At 48.0% G+C, this 20,867-nt stretch overlaps 10 protein-coding genes across 10 annotated transcripts; 6 read left to right on the forward strand and 4 right to left on the reverse strand.

Moving 5' to 3' along the window:
- Positions 1 to 435: 435 nt before the first annotated feature.
- N7466_006730 (uncharacterized protein) lies at positions 436 to 1,213 on the forward strand (the record flags this gene model as incomplete). The annotated part of the gene is made up of 2 exons (XM_057166119.1): positions 436 to 543; positions 599 to 1,213. 2 exons carry the CDS (start codon positions 436 to 438, stop codon positions 1,211 to 1,213), a joined length of 723 nt encoding a protein of 240 aa, XP_057019160.1.
- A 90-nt stretch (positions 1,214 to 1,303) lies between these two features.
- On the reverse strand, positions 1,304 to 2,175 carry N7466_006731 (uncharacterized protein; the record flags this gene model as incomplete). The annotated part of the gene is made up of 2 exons (XM_057166120.1): positions 1,304 to 1,942; positions 2,071 to 2,175. 2 exons carry the CDS (start codon positions 2,173 to 2,175, stop codon positions 1,304 to 1,306), a joined length of 744 nt encoding a protein of 247 aa, XP_057019161.1.
- A 335-nt stretch (positions 2,176 to 2,510) lies between these two features.
- N7466_006732 (pyridoxal phosphate-dependent decarboxylase family protein) lies at positions 2,511 to 3,995 on the reverse strand (the record flags this gene model as incomplete). The annotated part of the gene is made up of 1 exon (XM_057166121.1): positions 2,511 to 3,995. The coding sequence occupies one exon, from the start codon at positions 3,993 to 3,995 to the stop codon at positions 2,511 to 2,513; it is 1,485 nt and encodes a 494-aa protein (XP_057019162.1).
- A 374-nt stretch (positions 3,996 to 4,369) lies between these two features.
- On the forward strand, positions 4,370 to 6,270 carry N7466_006733 (proline iminopeptidase; the record flags this gene model as incomplete). The annotated part of the gene is made up of 9 exons (XM_057166122.1): positions 4,370 to 4,412; positions 4,482 to 4,732; positions 4,819 to 5,063; positions 5,140 to 5,225; positions 5,293 to 5,457; positions 5,512 to 5,532; positions 5,599 to 5,737; positions 5,793 to 5,889; positions 5,959 to 6,270. 9 exons carry the CDS (start codon positions 4,370 to 4,372, stop codon positions 6,268 to 6,270), a joined length of 1,359 nt encoding a protein of 452 aa, XP_057019163.1.
- A 222-nt stretch (positions 6,271 to 6,492) lies between these two features.
- N7466_006734 (guanine nucleotide exchange factor MON1) lies at positions 6,493 to 8,566 on the reverse strand (the record flags this gene model as incomplete). Its single annotated transcript, XM_057166123.1, has 4 exons — positions 6,493 to 6,501; positions 6,557 to 6,791; positions 6,866 to 7,904; positions 7,969 to 8,566. The coding sequence occupies 4 exons, from the start codon at positions 8,564 to 8,566 to the stop codon at positions 6,493 to 6,495; spliced, it is 1,881 nt and encodes a 626-aa protein (XP_057019164.1).
- A 783-nt stretch (positions 8,567 to 9,349) lies between these two features.
- Positions 9,350 to 9,922, forward strand: N7466_006735 (uncharacterized protein; the record flags this gene model as incomplete). The annotated part of the gene is made up of 1 exon (XM_057166124.1): positions 9,350 to 9,922. One exon carries the CDS (start codon positions 9,350 to 9,352, stop codon positions 9,920 to 9,922), a length of 573 nt encoding a protein of 190 aa, XP_057019165.1.
- A 321-nt stretch (positions 9,923 to 10,243) lies between these two features.
- Positions 10,244 to 11,182, forward strand: N7466_006736 (uncharacterized protein; the record flags this gene model as incomplete). The annotated part of the gene is made up of 1 exon (XM_057166125.1): positions 10,244 to 11,182. The coding sequence occupies one exon, from the start codon at positions 10,244 to 10,246 to the stop codon at positions 11,180 to 11,182; it is 939 nt and encodes a 312-aa protein (XP_057019166.1).
- Positions 11,183 to 11,569: 387 nt separating this feature from the next.
- On the reverse strand, positions 11,570 to 12,343 carry N7466_006737 (aminoglycoside phosphotransferase family protein; the record flags this gene model as incomplete). The annotated part of the gene is made up of 1 exon (XM_057166126.1): positions 11,570 to 12,343. The coding sequence occupies one exon, from the start codon at positions 12,341 to 12,343 to the stop codon at positions 11,570 to 11,572; it is 774 nt and encodes a 257-aa protein (XP_057019167.1).
- A 2,735-nt stretch (positions 12,344 to 15,078) lies between these two features.
- N7466_006738 (ferric reductase family protein) lies at positions 15,079 to 17,674 on the forward strand (the record flags this gene model as incomplete). The annotated part of the gene is made up of 6 exons (XM_057166127.1): positions 15,079 to 15,551; positions 15,616 to 15,954; positions 16,010 to 16,239; positions 16,300 to 16,352; positions 16,411 to 16,532; positions 16,585 to 17,674. 6 exons carry the CDS (start codon positions 15,079 to 15,081, stop codon positions 17,672 to 17,674), a joined length of 2,307 nt encoding a protein of 768 aa, XP_057019168.1.
- Positions 17,675 to 18,324: 650 nt separating this feature from the next.
- Positions 18,325 to 20,792, forward strand: N7466_006739 (Zn(II)2Cys6 transcription factor; the record flags this gene model as incomplete). The annotated part of the gene is made up of 2 exons (XM_057166128.1): positions 18,325 to 18,948; positions 19,005 to 20,792. The coding sequence occupies 2 exons, from the start codon at positions 18,325 to 18,327 to the stop codon at positions 20,790 to 20,792; spliced, it is 2,412 nt and encodes an 803-aa protein (XP_057019169.1).
- Positions 20,793 to 20,867: the final 75 nt, after the last annotated feature.

The raw sequence follows: 20,867 nt of genomic DNA on the forward strand, positions 1-20,867 counted from the left end.
TACCAGGACAATGCATGAATTTGACACTGATTTGTAATTGAAATCATTATTTCTTCAAATCTTTCTTTCCCCAAATTGACAAGTACTCACATTTGCAACCTTGGAAGGAAACCTGTTGCTTGGTCGGGAATACCTAAAACGGAGAGGCAAGTAGCACCGGAAAATGTCCAAGGAGAAACTTGGAACTGAGCATTCGAGGAATGCTTTCAAGCATGCAATCGGTAAAACTGGGATCTGCAGGTGGCTCGCGAAATCTTGTACTTCATCTGGGTTGATGATGTCACATCACGACACCATCGCGATGTCATCGACTATAGGTACTTATAAAGATCGACCAAGAAGAAGTGTGAGAATAAGACAAAATAATAAAAGAGAAATCATTGAAAGCTTCACTCTACCCTAATATATCTGAGCGGCTTTGAATTTCCCCCAAACATGGCCCCCAAGGATAAATACACCGATCCCAAGCTCCGGAATGAAGTGAAAGAAGAAATCCATAAAGGCGACAAAGGCGGAAAGCCTGGCCAATGGTCCGCACGCAAGGTTCGACAAAATCGGACTAAACATCATCAAGCTACCATTTTACTGATTTATTTAGGCACAAATGATGGCCTCGGAGTACAAGAAGCGAGGAGGGAGTTACAACACCTCCAAAGATGATCAAAGTGAAACACAGAAACATTTAGATCAATGGACGAAAGAGGACTGGCAGACCAAAGAAGGATCCGGTACAGCGAAAAAGAACGATGGTACACGCAAGAGATATTTGCCCAAGGAGGCATGGGAACATATGAGTGATGACGAGAAGGAGGAAACCGAGGATAAAAAGGTGAAAGAGTCCAAAAAAGGGAAACAATTCGTTGGGAATACTACCAAAGCAAAGTCCGCTAGAAAAAATGCGAGTCGCAATTCAGTTGACTCTTCGAACGAGCATTCCAAGGACGACAATGAAGAAGGGAACGAGAAGCAGAAGGGAGTTCAAACTCGGCAATCTGGCAGGCTGCGGGATAAGGCGAATGGCGACAAAAATGGCACAGTGAAAGATTCTAGCCCCTCCAAGAGCAAGAAGAGAACTGCAAAGCAGTCAGCGAGTCCGAACAAGAAGAAAAAGAAGGCGGAGTCGGAGGGGAAGGAAGATGAAGAGGGAAAGGTAAATGGAAAGGGCAAAGAAGAGGAACATGGAGAGGAACATGAACAGGAAGAGAAAGAATAATGTACACTCAAAGCCACAATAATATTCAACCAAACTGTTGTGTCCACCCTATGAAAGATAGCCAAACGCCTGGAATCCAATGGGAAGCCTTCAACTTGCCCTGCCCAAAAACTTCAACGTATCTCCCATTTTGGCAACCTTCAGTACATCTCGATAGGTTATACTTGTCCTCGTCTCCCGTGGATACCATCCAGCACAATATGTATTCTGTTCTCGCAGCAAGTTCCAGTTGCAGATTGAATGAGAGCCCAGATCCTTATCTGTAGATACTTCGGCGATTCCATGCAAGAAGTCGGTGTATATGGATTTTTGCATAATCAAAAGACTTCGTCTTTCTTGTAAGATACGGAATCGTGGTGTCGCAGGATGTTGCACATTTTCTGAAAGGCGATGATCATTTCGAGGAGAATGAGTATTCTTCTCGTACAAGTCAAGAACAATAGGCGCGCCCAAGCTCACAGTGGCTACCAGTGGGTAGTATGCAGGGCCATCTTCGTGGGGCAGGATGCCCTGGCCTGGATGATACTCGTTTACAAGAACATGATTCGGCGCGCCATGCGGAGCGTCTGTGAAAACGCCCAGGTCGTTAAAGCGGTCCATGACAGGATCTGCCAGCCAAGAGGGTAGTGGCGATGCAAGAAGCGTATCAGATTTTGTAAGTGTTGATGGCCAGCTTTGGAGGCGGCGGTGAGACAGATGAGTCCAGTGTGGGAGAGGTGCCGATTGAACCTATTGATGGAGGTATCAGTATTGATAAGCCTGGCAACGAATGAAAGAACAAAAAAAGAATATTTCATAAATGAGCTATAAATTTGAAGTCAAGACTGTGATTGGCCCATCGAGGACTGGGTACCTGCCTTGTAGATCAACCGGGCCTCTTCATCTTCGGAAATGAAATCGGATATGTAAAAGGCATCTGTGGGCAATGATTCGATGCGTGCTGCATCGAAATCAAATGCCATCGATTCAGACAAGATATATGACCACAAGGAGATTCCAAGGTTGGAGTTATCACAGAGAGACTTTGAGAGCAAGGATAGTAGAGATATTAATGTGTGGGAGAAATGATTTCTCAGTAAGCAACAACATTGACCTTCAAAGCTACAAGTGTACTAGTACTTACCCCACGTCACATGAACGCGCCCATGCACCATGGAAAGGCCCCACCTCTGAATAATGACATGTACTACATAGTATATTATTGTTAATATACAAGCCCATGGAAATCGAAGGAGGGAATCAACTGGAGTATTTAGTGAGTATAGACGAAAAAAAAATACATTTGATCTTTATCAAATCATTTCTGGGCCACTTGAGTCAACACCCCCGTGATCAAGGCCAAATCCCGTTCGACGTCAGCTCGCCAATTAGAAATAGCAATTCGAGTAGCTGTTTCGCCCTTCCAGCTAGTTCCCGACACAAACATTCGAGAAGTCTCATTAATCTTCGCTGAGAGTTCCCGATTCAAAGCATCCTCCTTGGCACGGAACAATACACTCATGAACGTCTGGTCTACAAGCTCAGCTTTGGAATGTGCCTCTGGTAAGGGTGTGTACGCAGGATGATCAAAGATCCACTCGTAGACACCCCGAGCAAGACGGATCTGACGCTCAAGCATCTCTCGGTATCCCAGTCTCCCATAAGACAACAAAGAGGCGTATGCTGGCAACGCCCGGAATCGCCTGGAATTCTCAAGTCCGATATTCAACGGAGAGGGAATAGGGGGGCCATCAACCGGTCCTCCACTCAGGTAGGCAGCATTTGCATTCTGGAAGACTTGAGCGGCCAAGCCTGGATGACGGGTAAAGAAGAAACCGCAGTCATAGGGCACATTGAGCAGCTTGTGCCCGTCACCGGTGATTGAATCCACCAACTCAATCCCATCGCAGCCCTTTTTGATGTTTGAAAACTCTTCGCTATCATCCAACACTCGAGCGAATATGCCAAATGCACCGTCAGCATGCAGCCAAGCCCCGTACTTGTCACACAATTGACGGATCTGACCCAGTTGCTCCATTCCAGATGTCGCAAATCGGCCAGTATTAACCTCACCGCACGAGATGGCCACGATACTGACTTTGTCCGTTCTGGCCAGCTCCTTCTCGAGCTGTACTATGTCAAATTGGAGCGGATCATCAGCACGGCAGATATTGCGAACGTTGGCGCGGCCGATTCCTAAAACACCAGCTGCCTTGACCACAGAGGAATGCGGTAGTGTCGACAGAACTTGAACACCGGAGAGGTTCAGCGCCTGTAGCACCTCGAATAAGCCATGTTCACCGACACTGGTCAGTTCGCTTCCATTTCTCTCAGCGGCTTTCTGGAGAATGAATTCACGCCCACAGGCTAGACCAAGAATATTACTCGCAGTGGCTCCAGTGGTAAAGGTTCCATTGTGCCATTGATCACGGGGCAAATTGAACAGGTCGGCAAGCAATCCTAGGGCATGATACTCGACGTCGGTGACGATTGAGTGGTTGGGAAGGTGTACTTGTACGTTCTGATCGTAGGCCGACACGATGTTGTCTGCAAACAACGCCGCCGGCGTCGCTCCACCGGTGATGAAGCCATAATAGTTTGGACTGATACTGCCACCATTAAATGCGGGGACAATGTCCTCCACAAGATGTCGTTGAACGGATTCCAGGCTGGAGCCGATGTCGGGTAATGTGGTGGGAATCGACGAGCGGGCGCGGGCTAAATTCTCCGCACTAGGGAGCACACCGGACTCCCATTTTCCTTGGGCAACCTGCCACAAATGTTGTAGAAATTGATCCTGCATGGTGAAAGGTTTCAAAAAATAAGTATGACTCCAAAAGAATATGAGGTGACGGTATATTTCATTTATAGTTGTAATCGGGATCTGGTAGGAGGCTCGGGATCTGCAATAACAAAGGTACTCGGGAATCACGATCCAAAAATCACGCTTGGACCTCCCGAAAGAATCTCTAGTGGATTTGATGGCAGATGAACGCTTTGTATTTTCAAGGCTGCTGCTTTTAGCCTCTTCGTTGGCCGCGTCAGACGCTAAGATAAGTGGATTGGCGCGGGATTGAGGATAAGGCCAGGAAGAAAGTGAGTGACTTGTTACGTTCTCCGCAAGTCGACTTGTTCCCGTGCGCTCCACACCAAATCCTTCCAACAACAACTACCACAATGGCAGCCAAACTCATTGATAAACGACTCCACAATGTGCCCGGTATGATTCTAAAGCCAGGAACTAGGCTACTCTCATGGCATAAGAAAACAACAGACTGACGAAACACAGGCAAGATGCGGGTGGCCGAGTGGTTTTTCGACGTTCCAGTCGATTACAGCAAGCTACCGGCTGAGGGTAACACACTCAGGCTGTTTGTTCGCAGTGTCTCACGTCTAGACACTCCCGTTGAGCAGGCCTCCAAGGAAGAAAGCAAATCTCCAATTCCATGGCTTGTCTACCTTCAAGGTGGACCGGGCTTTGGGTGTGGTCCCCCACAAAACTACGCTTGGGTTGATTCAGTGCTTAATAAGGGGTACCATGTATGTACACTATAGCCATTGACCGGAGAGCTCCTCGGTCTGGTTGTATCGAGTGGAAACCAATCGTTACTGACTGTGAAATCCAGGTATTGTTCCTAGACCAACGTGGTACTGGTCTCAGCCAGACCATCACTGCGGAAACTCTTGCTCGTCAAGGCAATGCCATCCAGCAGGCTGAGTACCTCAAGAATTTCCGTGCGGACAATATTGTCAATGACTGCGAGGCTCTTCGCTTGGACCTCACCAAGGACTACCCAGAGGACCAACGGAAATGGAGCATCATGGGTCAGAGCTTCGGTGGTTTCTGCGCCACCACTTACCTTTCGAAATAGTACGCCATGACTTCCAGCCTCTCATTGCGATCTTGCGTTGTTACTGTATAGCTAATGTTTTGATTTTTCAAAAAGCCCCGAATCTCTTAAGGAAGCGTTCATCTGTGCTGGACTGCCTCCTATGGTCAATGACCCCGATCCAGTCTACGCCCGGACCTATGGTACGTTTCTCTTTTCTTTTCTTTTTTTGATCTCGAATTCTCCGGACAGTTACTAATGTCCAAATAGAAAAGGTCCTGGAGAGAAACATCGTCTACTATGACAAATACCCAGAGGATGCAGAGCGAGTCAAGACGATCATGAAGTATTTGGCTGCTAACAAGGTCGCCTTGCCTTCGGGATGGCTCACCCCAGCTCGATTCCAACAGCTTGGTATTATGTTCGGTTTCCACGGTAAGAAAGAGTACCATCAGAAGAAAAGCATGCACCAATTCTAACATTTTACAGGTGGTATCGATAGTGTGCACGGTAAATAAACCTGTCTCAGTCTTCCATAGTCAGCGAAGGGCGGTGTACTAACCAGCATGGCTTCAGATATTGTTCTCCGGACGTGGCACGATCTCCAGATTTTTGATTCTCTCACGCAGCCGACTCTGGCCATAATTGATGGTAGCGGTGGCATGGACAAGAATGTCATTTACGCTATCCTGCACGAAGCTATTTACTGCCAAGGGTAAGCCTAGGTTCTTCAAATTGTTTCTTAAGCCAAATTACTAACACGAAGATAGCAAATCGTCGCGGTGGTCTGCCGACAGAAAAATAAGCGAGGATGTTCGATTCCAAACCAGCGGCTCTCAGCCAGAGATCTTCTTTACTGGAGAGATGGTACGAATTCGCAAAAACAAGGTCCCTTCTGTGTAACTGGACGATTCTAACATTTTATTTGATGATTAGGTTTTTGAAAACATGCTCGACTCGTACTCGGAACTTGATCAAATCCGAGAAGTGGCACAGATTTTGGCTGAAGCCGAGGACTGGCCTGCCCTATATAATGAGGAACAGCTGGCAAAGAACGAAGTCCCAGTTTACGCTGCTACGTATATCGATGATATGTATGTGCACTTTGATCTAGCGTCCAAGACTGCCGCAAAGATCAAGGGTATCAAGCAGTTCATCACCAACACGATGTATCATGATGCACTGCGGAGCAAGTCTGGCGAAGTTATGCGTCAACTCTTCGCTCTGCGCGATGATACTATTGACTGAAGCACTTGAGTAATTAGGTCGTCATTGTTTGCACATGTGGGTCTCAATGAATTGGGTACATGCATGAGATCAATGCCAAATCTAGTACCCTGAGCGCGGAAGAAATTGAGAAAGTCTATAAGACGATTTGCATATTCGGATATATTTGCTGTCAGATATTTACAATTATCTTGCATTTCAATTGATCTCCATTTTGTGAGGCCTTGAAATTTCTGCGTGGGTTTAGAAGACCTAGAGTGCTTGTTAGCTTGTAACTTTTCTAGATAGTAGTCTTGGCAGTACATACTGCTCCACCGATAATGAAAAGCCTTTCCTCTTCTTGTTGTACCCACTGCGCAATTTTTGTGGCACTCTGTACTAAGGCATTCCGGTTCGCGTTGGGCTCAGCGACACAGTAAAGCTCAAACCGTGGGGTCACCCAACCAAATGAGCTCGCTGATCGGGAAACGCAATGATGCACTTTCACGTGTGTGTTTTTAGCATGGATGCTCGAGTGGAGGTTATTATATATCGACATTAGTCTGTGGGTAATGTTAGTCTCTGTAATAACAGGGGAGCCATTGAGCAGTGAGTGCTTCTAAGGATCGATACTGACCTTCGACGCCGAGAGATGGAGGAGAATGTGGGAGCAAAAGAAGACATGGTGAACTGCACATTCGCTCGTGATTTGTATAAGAAGTGATGAAGCACAGCGCCGGGTACGATGTCTGTTGTGGCAGGACGGCCTTCGTCAATTGCAGCTTTTATCACCTTGAGACTCCCGTTCTTTTCCATCTGTTCCACAAAGGCGTCGCGCATTCCTTGCATTTCAAAGAAACTCTCTTTATCCGGGCTGATGAGGACAATGGCGACAGATTCGTCTTTCGAAATGTCTTCATTCTCGTCGACATCACCCCTTAGGTCAAGAAAGCTGACATACATATATAGGTATCCGCTGCTGTTGAATCCAGGGAGGCAGATGGGAATCCAGCTCTCTCCACCACCAGCTTTGACTCCGTCGGCCTCAAAGACCATGTTAAATAGAAGTTGAAGATCTCCGGGGTGTAGTGAGTGCTTTTTCGGCCTCACGACGCTGACCAATCGTCCACCAGCAACGACCAATCCGTAGAGTAGATTACTTGCCTTGGTCTTCAGAAGAGCGCTGTTAATCGATTGGCGGTGCTGTTTTCGAATCCTGAGGCATTCCAACGCCGACAACAATGTAGATGGCGACCCACGGGTAAAGCTATCAGCTAGGGAAGAGAGAAGAGTCTCTGAGCCCTGAAGCGGTCGTTTGAGATCAGTAGATGGCCGAACGGAGAACAGGTGAGTCAGAGAAGGCAGAGTCAATGTGGATAAGATTTGCATGTACAACGCTTCGAGCTGTAGTGCAAGTTGGTGCTCACTCTCCATCATCCGGCTAATTGCGACCAGATGCAAGGGCCCATGGGTCACAATGACAAATCTGACGTCCCCAGCAGAGAAGGTCCGTAGACGATCGTCGCCATCTTCATAAAAAGAAATGATGGTTTGGATCACTCCCACATAGCTGGAGATCAATCCCCCGTCGCCATGTCTTGTCCAAATGGGCTTTCCCGCCGCGGATAGAATCATATAGTGTTTTTGCTTGGCCTTAAAGCGCTGTAGGATAAAATCTATTATGTATGAGTATAACCTTGTATATCGCCGAATGCTTCCAGAAAATATTGGGAGCCATACCCTCGTTTCCGGCATCCTCATCAATTTCCCCGACCGGCTCAAATTCAGATAGGAACGCATCATCGTCCACATCATCACCGGGGAATTCGGGGAAGTGAAGCAAGCTTCCTGCGCCCGAATGAACTTCTGGCGCGGATGTGACAAAGTCCTTGAACAAGGCCTCTACGTCTCCCACATCGCCATTTTGAACGGAGCTTCGAATGCTCGCCGTGTCCCCCGCTTCACTACCCCGCGAACTCGCCAGGTGGCCAAGGCTTGCTCTTGCCTTCAAGCCTTGCGAAAGACCGCGGATCGCTAGTGATGAATATGCATTCCCTGCCCCGGCCGGTGATTGTGAATCGATCTCCGCCCGCGACACAGCCGTTGTGGCCCCGGCCTGTAAAGTTGCCCGGGATGGCGACTCGCTATTCAGCAGATTGAGGGTATTTGGCCGTGGAGGTAGAGGAGGTCGCTCCCCCTCTGAGCTTGGGCTTTGGTCTCGCTCGGCATGGGGTGGGGTAGCGGTCGCTAAGGTAGCTGGGGTAGCTGGAGTAGCTTGATTCTCCTCGACCAGCGTATCGCGGCGGTCGCTCTCGGGGTCTGATTGCGACGCACTCATCCCCGCGATGGATGTGGCGTTTATAGAGGTGGTCGCTAGACGCGGAATATCTGTTCAAGAAAACAGCATTATTGGAAATCCAGAATTTCCTATCTCGCCCTGGTTTGACAGTCAGTTGGAGCGGAAGGAAAGCTCAGATTGGATTCAGGTACTGACGTCGCGTCGAGCTCTTTCAAGGCGGACAAAACACCATAATTCATTTCCCCTTCTGCAAGTATACAATCCAGTATTTTCTTCAATATTTACCAACAAAAATATGAGAAATGAGAACAAAAAATATCTGAAAAAATGAAATAAGGGAATTTCAATTACCTAAAATTATCTTACCTAAAATTATCTTATGTGTAGCAGAGAACGTTTGGAAGAGATGCCGAGGTTGATCGATGTTTCTTAGTTAGTGTACTGGGCAATGAACCAGATCAACTCATTTCTAAAGCTGCAAGAGCTACAAGATCTGCGAGAATTCCAAATTAATATGAAAGAATCAGGTATCACAATGTAATGTCTCGAATTTTGATATGATACCAGTATATATAGAATATCCACTAGCTTAATCACATCACATACTGGAATCTTTAGCTCGGAACGTGACTTTTGACCCTGAGATTCTCCTCCGCAACCTTGGAACTCCACAATCGCGGGGAATCCTCTTTCCTTGACACATTGGAAACAACATTGAATTCTCATCTTTATGTTACCTACGCGCCCGTAAACAATTGATTATTGTTTCTTATCTCCAGATCTTGATTGATCTGTGAATCTCTTCCACCATTTGCCGTTACAATGCGCCTTCCACTTGATCGCCTCCTATTCCTATTCTTCCTCCTCCTTGCGCCGGTCGTCGCCGTCGGTCCCTCATGCTTCAAAGTTGTCTCTGCCCTCGTCGGGAGACCGGGCCATCTGTTCAATAAGTTCCAAAGCGAAATCTGCGAGCGTGGATGCCAACCTACTATCCCACACTGGGATCTCTGGACGCGCAACAACTCTTTTGTCCCTGCAGTACGCAGCATGATGACCCGCATGAACGTGCCTCACAAGGAAGAAGCGCTGTTAAAGATGGGGGACGACGTGGCAGTCATTATCAAGGACCGGTGTGCGCCTATGCTACATGGCCGACACATCTGCTCTGATCCGACCACTCTAGCAGACTTTGGAAACTGTTTTAAGCGCAACTTTGTCAAGGCTTCGATCAAGCACCTCCCGGTGTTGCTGCCCATGGCATCGGAGTCGGCATGTAAAGAACAACATCAATTCTTGCAGGGCGATGAATTGTGGGAAGAGACCATTCCGAATAATATGCGCGAATATGCCAAAGTGTGTAACACACTAGGGCCATTTGAACATGATGAATTGTAAAGGAAATGTTGAGAAGTGATAATTAGTTCCCGGATCTTGTATATTTGGGGAAATAATGAATTGTGTATAACCATCCAAATTTATGATCATGATTCATTTCCATCTTTCCAGAGCTGTTGACTTGGGTTTCTACATATGCGGGCGGCGGAATAACACATTCCGACTCCGCAAGAACTCCACCTTTTACCAGATCGCTCAACTTCACTTTTCGACCTGCGGGGAACTCAAGCTCTCAACCCATCCAAAAAGAACCTGCGCAAGCTTAACAAAGCTCTGCGACATTTCCCCACTACAAACAAATTGCTTCTGGAAGCTTTCAAAATGGAGACAATCGTGCAATCTTCTTTGTCGGAAGTCGAGTCCAAGCTCAATGCTCTCCTCACCACCCTCACCACCTCCCCCACTGCAGCAGGAGCGCCCGCTGCTGCAGTCGCTTTACTCGAAGCTGATGATAACCTATCGGCCGCCATTACAACCCTCCGGCAACACCAAGAAAATTATGCAAGGATCCTACAACTTCGAGCCGAGGCCGAAAGGCTAGAAGATCGCGTGAAGGGGATTGTGAGAGATGTGGAAGAATTCGACAAGGAGATCCGTGCAGCCTGTGGCGACGACGACGACGATAGTGACAGTGAACTCGATTCCGACGACGACGACGAGGCCACCCGAAAGCCATCGCGCAAGGAAATTGATTACAAACTTCTCCTCGACTTTGCCCGCCGAATCAGCAAATACAATCACGAAGCCGCCGCCGATGCTGCAAACAGCGACTCCAACCCTGAAAAACGACAAGTGTCGCGACCGCGGATACTAGAAAAGGACGTGGCAATGGCGGGTACTAATGGAGAACCGGCCCCGGACGGCGCAGAACCAGTCTCATCGGTGACCAAGAACGCGACGCAATGGCTCGATGACTCCGCCCATGTCACGCGCGAAGTGTATATGCTACCATACCCGATGGAGGAACGTATAAGAATGGGCTTGATGGCTCAGGTTCAGCTTGCAGCGGGTGATGACCCAGATAAAGAGGTGGAGCGATTGATTCGCGAAGCGGAGGGTCTTGGAGCTGCGGAACCTCCTGCGCCTGCTCCGCCAGTGGATACCAGACAAGAGGAGGCCGCCAACGCGGCTGTTCAAGCTGCGTCGACGGTGACTGCTGCGGTACGGGCACCGGCGCCAGGCTTTGCCCCGGCACCGAGGCCAAAACCAAGTGCGACGCTGGATCTTGACCTCTACGACCCCGATGACGATGACATGTAATCGTCTTGATGGGCAGGAATTAGCTATCATCCAACAACAGAGAAAGAAGACATATGCTTGATCCAATCAAGTAACCAGCTGGTCCGTGTTACTCTGCTTAACAACAAAGATCAGGAATTGGGATGGAAGAAGCGAGACCGAAGAAGTGTTGTGAATTTCAATATTCGAGCCCCGAGGAGACGGGATGCATTGATATTCTATTGCAGATCACAGCTTCGATGCTACTCCAGCAGCCTATCTAGCTCTGGGATTGTAATACATCAAGCCAGAAAGAATCGAGATACCCGGAATTGAGCACTTGAGCGTTTTTATCCAATTTACCACCAACTTCAACGTACTACTTTGTTCCCCTCAAAGGCTGAGGATAGAAGTCCTGGAAGTCTAAGATCATTCAACCAATGTCGAACGGGAATTGAGAAATCGAAGTAACTCCGGTACATCATCCGGTTCACCATCTAATGCAACCGAAGGACCACGTCTTTTGTAGAATGGTGCTTCGAAGTGTTCTGGGAAGAAACCTGCATATTCCCAATCTATGATGGCGTTGATCTTCAGCGTCACTGGATCAATGATGATGTTGTGCTGAGAAAGATCATTGTGACAGAAAACATACTCCGGGGTCTCAGCTAACTTCAGGGTCCAGGAGTCATTCTTAGTACAGTCCATAACCCGATATGGGGGAATCACGATCCCAGAAGGCCCGCCGATTCTGGGTGACTTGATCTCATAAAGAGTCTTAAGATGCTGACTGATCTCAGGCCATACGAGCTCTTTCTGATCTTTTGGAAGCTCAGACATGCCAACACCATCGATGTATTGCGTGATGAGAAAGTAGGAACCGTCCACTTCAAATGAACCGTACACAGTCGGAACGGGGATGTCGCTTACACGGCGGATAAATCGTAGAGCCTCGGCCTCGTTTTGGAGTCTTTCTTTTCCTAGCCGTGGGATGTGAGGGTTCCCTTTGATTGTAGTCATGTATTCGCTAGGTCGTAGACTCCTTTTGATGAACATGGCATCACGACGATAATATTGTCTTTCGGCTGTTTTTGCGGTCCATTCCTCTTGCTCTTGCAGATCAACCGAGTGATGTGAGGATGTTGTATCCTTTGGAACAGACTCGCGCATTCCTCGTGGAGGATCAACATCGGGGTCGGACATGGATGGAGTCAAGATGGTAGGCTGAGCAGATCAGTCTGGGCGGAGAATTAAAGTGCAACCAGATGTTTGAAGCAGTTAGTAGCAGATCTCAGGAGATTCAGGGGCTTTGGGACTGTTTTCAACCCTTTAGAGGCTTTGAGAAAAGCAAATATGACAGTCTTCCACCGCCTTAAATAACAAGGGTGGTCAACTTTTGACTTGGCACACTTCATCGTCTCCCATTGGTAATACAGGAATCAAGAATTGAAAATTGGCACTGGGCAGTGAGTACAATATTTATCTCAAGTACTAGTACTGAGTATATGCCTGTTTCAAGTACTATGTACGTATGATGTACACTTCAAGGCTGAAGACCGTAGTATCATGCAGCATGCTGTGGAATGTAATTTGGTTTTCTCGTCAGATCAGTTGTTGTAAATTACCGTATAGTTCTATACTAGTAGAAGGGGAAATCTTGCGATCTGGCTTGATACTCATCTTAACTTTCAATGTTTAGTTTCCTTCGCAGCCTTGGACTTCACCTACTTGTTGCATGACAAAGGGCGTACTGGCACTGTTGAGTATCTACCTTGGTTGGCTTACAGTAGTACCGATTTAGCTTGCAGTAGGGTAAGAATTCTGTACAAACATGTCCGGCTAAAAACATGCGAATGCTAAGCGCCCATGAAGTCACCGTGACCTGGGGGTCGGGGCTGTGGACACTGGAAGGTACACTATTTGAGGGTCGACACAATTCTTTCTCTCGCAGCCGCATGAACTGCGTTCATTTAGTTCTTGACTATGGGCTCCGTGAATTTTTGGAATGGGTATTCAGGCTACCAGATGGGGATCAATAATGGGGTGGTAAACCTTCCGGCGGGTGAGTTATCAATAGCGTTGATGAGGGGCCCAGCTCAACTAACAACACCTTTCCATCCCCAGAACTACGTACCAGAGCCACGGCCAGAGCCTTTGTCGGCTGTTCCGTTCCCGCATGATCCAGACTTTGTCAGCCGAGTGGCACTCCTGGATCAGATTCACGAGAAGGCCTCGGTCCCAGGGTCTCGAATCGCTCTCGTCGGCCTCGGCGGGGTTGGGTAAGAGCAACCATTTAGGGAATTCGTTCAATGCTGATGCGCAGTAGGAAAACACAACTTGCCATCGAGTACGCTCACCAGGTCCGGCTCCAGTCAGCTGCAACGTGGGTTTTCTGGATCCATGCAAGTAAAACGGCCCGCTGCGAGAAAAGTCTTCGAGACCTGGCGGATCGGGTCAAGATTCCTAGTCGGAAGATTCCCAATGTCAATATATTTGAACTCGTCGGAAACTGGTTACAGGATGAACAATTCGGTAGATGGGTTCTCGTCCTCGATAATGTTGATGATGATGAGCTCCTCCCGCAGACCTGTGACGACCAGCGCAGATGGCCAGATCAATTTACAGAGCAATGACTCGGCGTAACTGCCAATGAGGTATCTCCTCCAGGGCTCTAGTGGGTCTTTCATTGTCACTACTCGGAACAAGAGAGTTGCACTGAACATTACGAATCATAGGAATCTTATCGAAGTGCAACCACTAGACCAAGCTGAAGCGCTGGACCTGCTACTAAAGAAGTTAAGAACTCCTACAGAGCATGAGATCTTAGCGCAGCTAGCTCAAGAGCTTGAATATATGCCACTTGCGGTCGTACAGGCTGCCAGTTATATCACACATCGATCACCTCTTTTTCCGTATTGCAGTACCTCAAGAAAATCCAGAAAAGTGACCACGAAGCAGTGCGCATACAGTGCTGAATGAGGAAGCTAGTCTTCACCGAGACTGGGAGTCCAAGAACTCCATTTTGCTCACATTCAATGTTGCAAATCTCATTTATATTTGTGGGAAGAGACAGTCCGCAGGGGATCTACTCTCTCTGATGAGCTTTTTTGACCGGCAGGGAATTGCTGAGAATATTCTTCACAATCAGCAGAATCAGGAAAGAAGGGAGGGGCCGGAGGGCTCCCTTCTTGAATCACTTGAGGATAATTCAAGTAATTCGGATTCGGACAGTGAGTCTAACGACGACGCTGATTCCGATTTTGAAGATGATACAATGATCCTCATTGACTTTTCACTGATAGCCACTGGAGAAGACGGCGTATCTTTCATAATGCATCGACTAGTGCAACTAACAGTGCGCATATGGTCAAAGACTCGTGGCCGACTTGAATATCGGAAGGCACAATTTATCGAAGAGCTATTTTCTGGATGAATTTCCGACCGGTGAATACAAAAATTGGGAGATATGCCGGTCGCTATTTCCATACGTGAAAGGAATAGTATCACAATGACTAGAATCCCAAGTCTCAGTCTTTAATAAGAATTTTAATGTTGTTATGTTAGTGTTTTTTTCAACTACCCCGAGCAAGGTAAGCACTGAAGAGGAGCATCTTATCAGATCGATAAGGATAAGCGTAATGTATGATCGACCAAACGGCAACTCAAAAGGTAAACTTGGTCATTTCATCAGCTTTTCGGGTTGCACCGGAATCTTTCCCGAGGCGGATTCAGTGCTGGGGCTTTTCAGATCAAAATAAATTTCAAAAAAAAGTCCCCTGTCTTCCCCGAGAAGCGAACCGAATCCAGAGAATTATCATCTGTGGTCGGGGCGAAACCATGTGGGTCCCCCATCTGACCAAGTTACGATCGTCCGCTCCGCTTTTTTCTCCTCAATTCATCTCGCTCTCTGGACAGCCATCTGGCTCCGATACGTAACCATGTTGCGCCTCGGATGGCTGGTACTCATCTTGAGTGCCCGATGCGCTTGGGGTGACTTCCTGCCCATAGACGAGCGATGTGTGACGGCCATTTACTCGGCATACAATTACATCTCCTTTGCGGGGGAACCGGCCACCGGGATGTGGGATACCCGATGCCAGAACCCCCTCAAAGTCACATCCATTTATGCAGCCTCCGAGATATACTGTCGTGATACAGAGCGAGCTGCGGGTCTGGCGCAGATGGCTAGTGAATGTGAAGAGTTCGGTCATTGCGAGCTACTTCCAAGGGAGGCTGTCGCAGAGAATCTGACCGAGGATGCTATTCGCGGTATGCGGACAGTGAGTTATCTAGAGATGTCTCGAGATGAAGTTGCCAATGCGCCAATCATGATTTCTGCATCTTACTTCAACCGGGTATACAATACCATCGATTCGCTGCAGTTCGAGACTTGGTCCCATCATGCGTTTGGGTGAGTTCTGCCGTGCTTCTATATCAGATTCTGAGGAGATGAGGATATGCTGATGATCAACTAGCTATATCGGGTATGCCTATTGGGGAGTACTGATATTATTGGGAATGAGCTACCGATTGTGCCGTTGGGCCATCTATCATCGAAAGCCTCGCATGCAACATGGAGTGGAATCACAAACATATCCACTGATTTCCGCATGTCGCACTATACCCTGGGTCGCCCATAGCGTACATTGGGTGCAAACACATCTGATCGTGGCAGCTCCACTTGCCTCCCGAGGCCGAGAGCTACTTCTATGTACTTTCTCAAACCGGGCGGAGGCCCTTGCCGTCGGAGGATTCTGGTTTCTCAGCATCATCCTGAGCATGGTTGGATATCGAACCTTTGACGGGAATATCTAGTAGGGAGAACAAGAACACCTCAAGCAACGATTGGCACTTGCTGACAGAATTTAGCTGGCCCGATGTCACAAGTCAAATTCTCCGATATTCGGCAGACCGAACAGGCATAATGGCGTTTGCCAATTTGCCCTTGTTATGGCTATTTGGTGGACGTAACAACATCTTAATATGGGCCACTGGTTGGAGCTTTGCAACCTATAACATCTTCCACCGTCACGTAGCCCGCGTGGCCACTGTGCAGGCACTGGCGCATGCCGCTCTATATCTAGTGATTTATATCAGAGGTGAGTGGACCTTAATTTCCTATATTGAAAAGCGGTACTAAAACAAAGCCAAACACATAGCCAACAAATTGTGGAAAATCTTTTACAAAGTTTATATTCTTTGGGGGATTCTGGTGAGATCCATTTTCCACATGCAATGCGCGGAATGAACCCAAGGACTAATGTTAACAGGCTGTCCTCGTGATGTTTTTCTTACTCTTATCATCCTTGGACCGACTTCGATTTTCAAACTATGAAATCTTCTTGATAATACACATCGTGCTTTCAGTGGTTACCCTCGTCGGGTGTTTCTAGTAAGCTCAATGCGTTCCACAACAGATGTTTTCCTATGTCTAACTTTCGCAGCCACACTGCCATATTTGAGGGGCATGAATACTGGCAGTATCTATGGCCTTCAGTCGGCATATGGGCCTTTGACCGACTTTTGCGCATAGTCCGGTTGTGTTACTGCAATATCCATGTTGGATTTACTGGACGCAACATAATCCGCACCTCCTTGAGTCAAATGACATATGACGAGGAGACCGACGTGGTGAGATTAGAAGTCTCAATTGCTACTTCTCTCATTCGTTCCACCCCGGGTGACTACTTCTTCTTGTACCAGCCATTTCGTTGGACAGGATGGGAAAGCCACCCATTCACTGTTGGTGCCTGGTCATCCCAGTTCGGACCGATGTCATCACCATCAGCAATGTTCGGAAAGTCAAGCGAGGCATTGCATGTCTCTCAGATTCCTCTTCTGCCCAGTGGATCTCAGGATCGGGAAGAGCAGATCCCAACAGAGGAATCAATCACAGATGTCAACACACCCTGTTTAAAGGCGATTTTTTGGATTCGTCCATATGATGGCTGGACACGAAATCTGCGCGAACAATGTCTTTGCTCAAAAGTCCAGCCCGTCAACACCACCATCCTGTTGGAAGGACCATACGGGCACCACTTCCCGCTGTGGAAGTACGAGTCTGTCTTAATGATTGTGGGAGGAACTGGGATTGCATCGGCAGTACCATACCTTCAAGACCACCTCCGGCGATCAGGACAAGACTGGCAAGAAGGATCCGAAGAGAAGACCCACATCCGGGATATCGAGCTGATCTGGACCACGAAGCAAATTCCCTTCATCAAACACGTAACCAACAAGGAATTGAAACCCCTCTTGGCTCGCGAAGACTTCCAAGCCTCCTTTTATAGTACTGGATCCTCCACCATACCGCCGGAGGATATGAGTGCGATTGGCTATGAAATCACACCTGGTCGCCCTCATTTGCAATCACTTATTATGAGCCGAGCGTGCGACGCCTCTTCTGCTGGAATATCGCTGGCAGTCTTAGCCTGCGGTCCTGCTGGCATGGCCGACGAAGCACGAGCAGCTGCTCATCTCGCTATGCGACAAGGGTACCGCATTAAGTATTTGGAAGAGTCATTTACATGGTAGATATCAATGTATAAAGGACCACTACCCAAGTGAGCAAAGCCAATACAAATACACAATAAATAGAGATGAGAGTCCACTTTGTGAGCAGACGGGGTTTTCAAGGGGACAAGGTCTTTCCAAACTTGGAATTACGTAGTGATCCACGCACCTGCAGGCTGCATGCATTCGGATTTACAAGGAAAATGTTGTCAGTGCTATATGCAAGTTGGAAGTTCGGAAAATTGAGTCATAGATTCATCTATGTATCTTGTCAGATTTGTGCTTTTGGGATAAATCACTCTCAGGTAATGAGATATGTATACTTGATCCGTCCGACGATTGAAAGCGACGACAGTGTATCATCAATGATCGGCAAGGGATTCGCAGCCTACTAGCTATTGACGCCAATAAGGGCGGTATGAAAATAGCTATACTCAGGAGTCAAGAGGTTGAATTGGTCGGTGGGTGGTGAAGGTTGAGATTATGTCCGAGCCCCGAGCCCGGACTCCCCGGACATTCCGGACCCGGGCCCGAGTCCGAGTCCGAGCTCAAGATGAAACAGCACCTCACTTCAACAGCTTGCGGACCCCGAGCTTTCCCTCCGACCTTTCCAACGTCATTGATGTCCGTTGACCGCTCATTCAATACCTGCAGTTTGCACTATCGTCAAGATGGCTGGGGACCAGAGCCTTGGCAGTACCCGGTCAGCATCTCCACCCGCTCGTCGGAGCCGCCGAGCTGTGCAATCCTGCGACCCGTGCCGTCGCCGAAAGGTACGTTGCGATCTCAAATCGCCATGTTCAGCCTGTCAAGTCTCCAGAATCTCGGTCACGTGCACATATCAAGGAGATCAGCAGCAGCACAGTCTTGTACTGGAAGACCGTGCAAGCGAGGGCAATAATGTCCAACAACAAGTTCCTCGCTCGCTCAGCATTGCCCCAAAAAACAATATCGATCACCCTGCGAAGAGGCAACGAACAACGCATGAATCGGAGCGAATTCGGAGCCTAGAGCGACGTATACAGCAGCTTGAGCACTCGGTTGTACCAGAAGTAGATCCCCAGCAGCACAGCCTCAGCAGCAGCAGCAACAATAATCTCACGCAGCTGGCATTGTCTGATCGCATCCAAAACGTCGAGCAGCGGCTTGCCGAGCTCTCCCAAGCTCGTCCTACGCCCTCAGTTGTCACGGGCGATAAGTCTCTAACAATTCCTTCTGTCATCCCTCGACTTCGCCACAACCCGATGAAGGTAAAACTGTTTCCTTCAAGCCACTGGCTGCACACTGCGGAGAAGGTATCGTCGAAGCTCCTTTCTAATGAAAATATTGACTGATGTTGACGTATCAATAGTTTAGAGTCAGCCATGTCGGGGACAGTGACGTTGAATTGACATTCGTGGATGACAAGGCCGAGCTGGTCGATTCGGTGAATGAGATACGTAACTTGCGACTCACGATGAAAAATGAGCAGGTGCCGCTGATGGATGACCCCGTTCCTCAAATTCTGAGTACAATCCCGGATCGTGCAATCTGTGACCGACTAGTAAATCACTACATGCGGACTTTCGAGTTGATCTATCGTTGTTTTCACATTCCCACATTCTGGGCAGAATACGAACAATACTTCAGCCAGTCGCGGCTTGTAGTTACCAACTTTGCAATCAAGTTGGGTTTGGTGTTGGCCATCGGAAGCGTCTTCAGCAACGACGACGACAAAGTTATACAGCGCTCGCGGCGTACTTGGATACAAGCTGCCCAATACTGGATGGTTGGACCGTCAGAGAAAACTACCAACAATCTTGATGGAATTCAAATTTTCTGTCTTCTATTGGTTTCGCGGCAGATAACATTGATCGGCCGTTCACCGTGGCTGTCGGAAAGTGGTCTACTTCGCGTGGCTATGGCTATGGGCCTGCACCGAGATCCACAACTGTTTTCTCTGTCTCCTTTCCAAGCCGTGATACGAACAAGGCTTTGGACAACAGTCCTAGAGCTCGTAATTCATGGTTCAATGGACTGTTCCATCCCTTTGCTTCTTTCTTCAAACGATTTTGACGATCATATGCCTCTTAATGTCAGCGATGCTGATTTAGATTCAGCCAGCAAACAGTCTCCATCTCCACAACCGTTGACAAGCTATACGGAATCATCAGTACAAATTCTCATGCGCCAGTCCCTGCCGCTACGACTTGAAGTTGTCAGGGCGGTCCAAAACGAGCGATTAGAGCACTCATACGAAAAGGCCATTGAGCTAGCTACGAAACTTCAGACAGTTTGCCGTACTCTTGCAAGCTATTGTCTGTCACATTGGTCGGAATTTCTAAGCATGCATCACGCGTTCCTTGATATGCAGATTCGTCGGTATATTCTGGCTCTGCATCGGCCTTTCATGCTACAAGCGCAAAAGGATCCACGCTTCTATTTTTCCCGGAGGGTTTGTCAGGAGTCTGCAATGATTATCGCCACTTATGCCGAGCGACTTCGGCTACCTGCAGACTCTCTTGACGATCTGTCCAAGCTGATGGTGATGAGCACAGGGTCATTTCGTGGACCTTTGAGCCTGGACGTAATATCAGTCTTGGGCTTGGAGGTTGTGTCTCAGCTGGAGGAAACGGGTTCCGGTCCGTCATCTGCTTCGATTGGTCTCGACCACACATTAGTCCTTGATCCTCTCGCTGAACTGGCGCGCACCCAACGAGCGCCCATCATTCGACTTTTGGAACACATCAACGAACAATCACTGCAGATCATAAAGTTGGGCCATCCTACATTGAAGCGCTACATCTTTCTTGCTGGCATTCTTTCCCAGATATACGCCATGGAACGCGGCCAACCCGTTTTGTCTGCTGTGCTGAACACTGCAAAGGCCAGCGTGAAGGAGTGTTACGATGTACTACAGTCCTACAGGGCTGCCAACACTCCCCGAGAAATGGAGGTGATAGATAATGGGCTTCTTGACGGCCTGGATATTGGCGCAATGGTGAGTACAAATTACCAAATATACGCCTCTTACATAGCACTACTGACTGAAGTCAGGACTTCAACTTCCTGGATTTCTCGGCCTTTTTGGTTCCCACTATTTGATAGAGCAAGCTCAGAGGAAGATTTATGTCGCGAAATCAAGATCGTGATTGATTGACGTTCATTCTTTTATTCCGTTCTATGTTTGATCGTCTCTGCCCATGTGTCTCGGAAGGTGTTTCTTACAAAGGTA

Source organism: Penicillium verhagenii, assembly GCF_028828195.1.
Source record: "Penicillium verhagenii strain IBT 33310 chromosome Unknown utg000007l_segment0_segment0, whole genome shotgun sequence".
Lineage (NCBI taxonomy): Eukaryota > Fungi > Ascomycota > Eurotiomycetes > Eurotiales > Aspergillaceae > Penicillium > Penicillium verhagenii.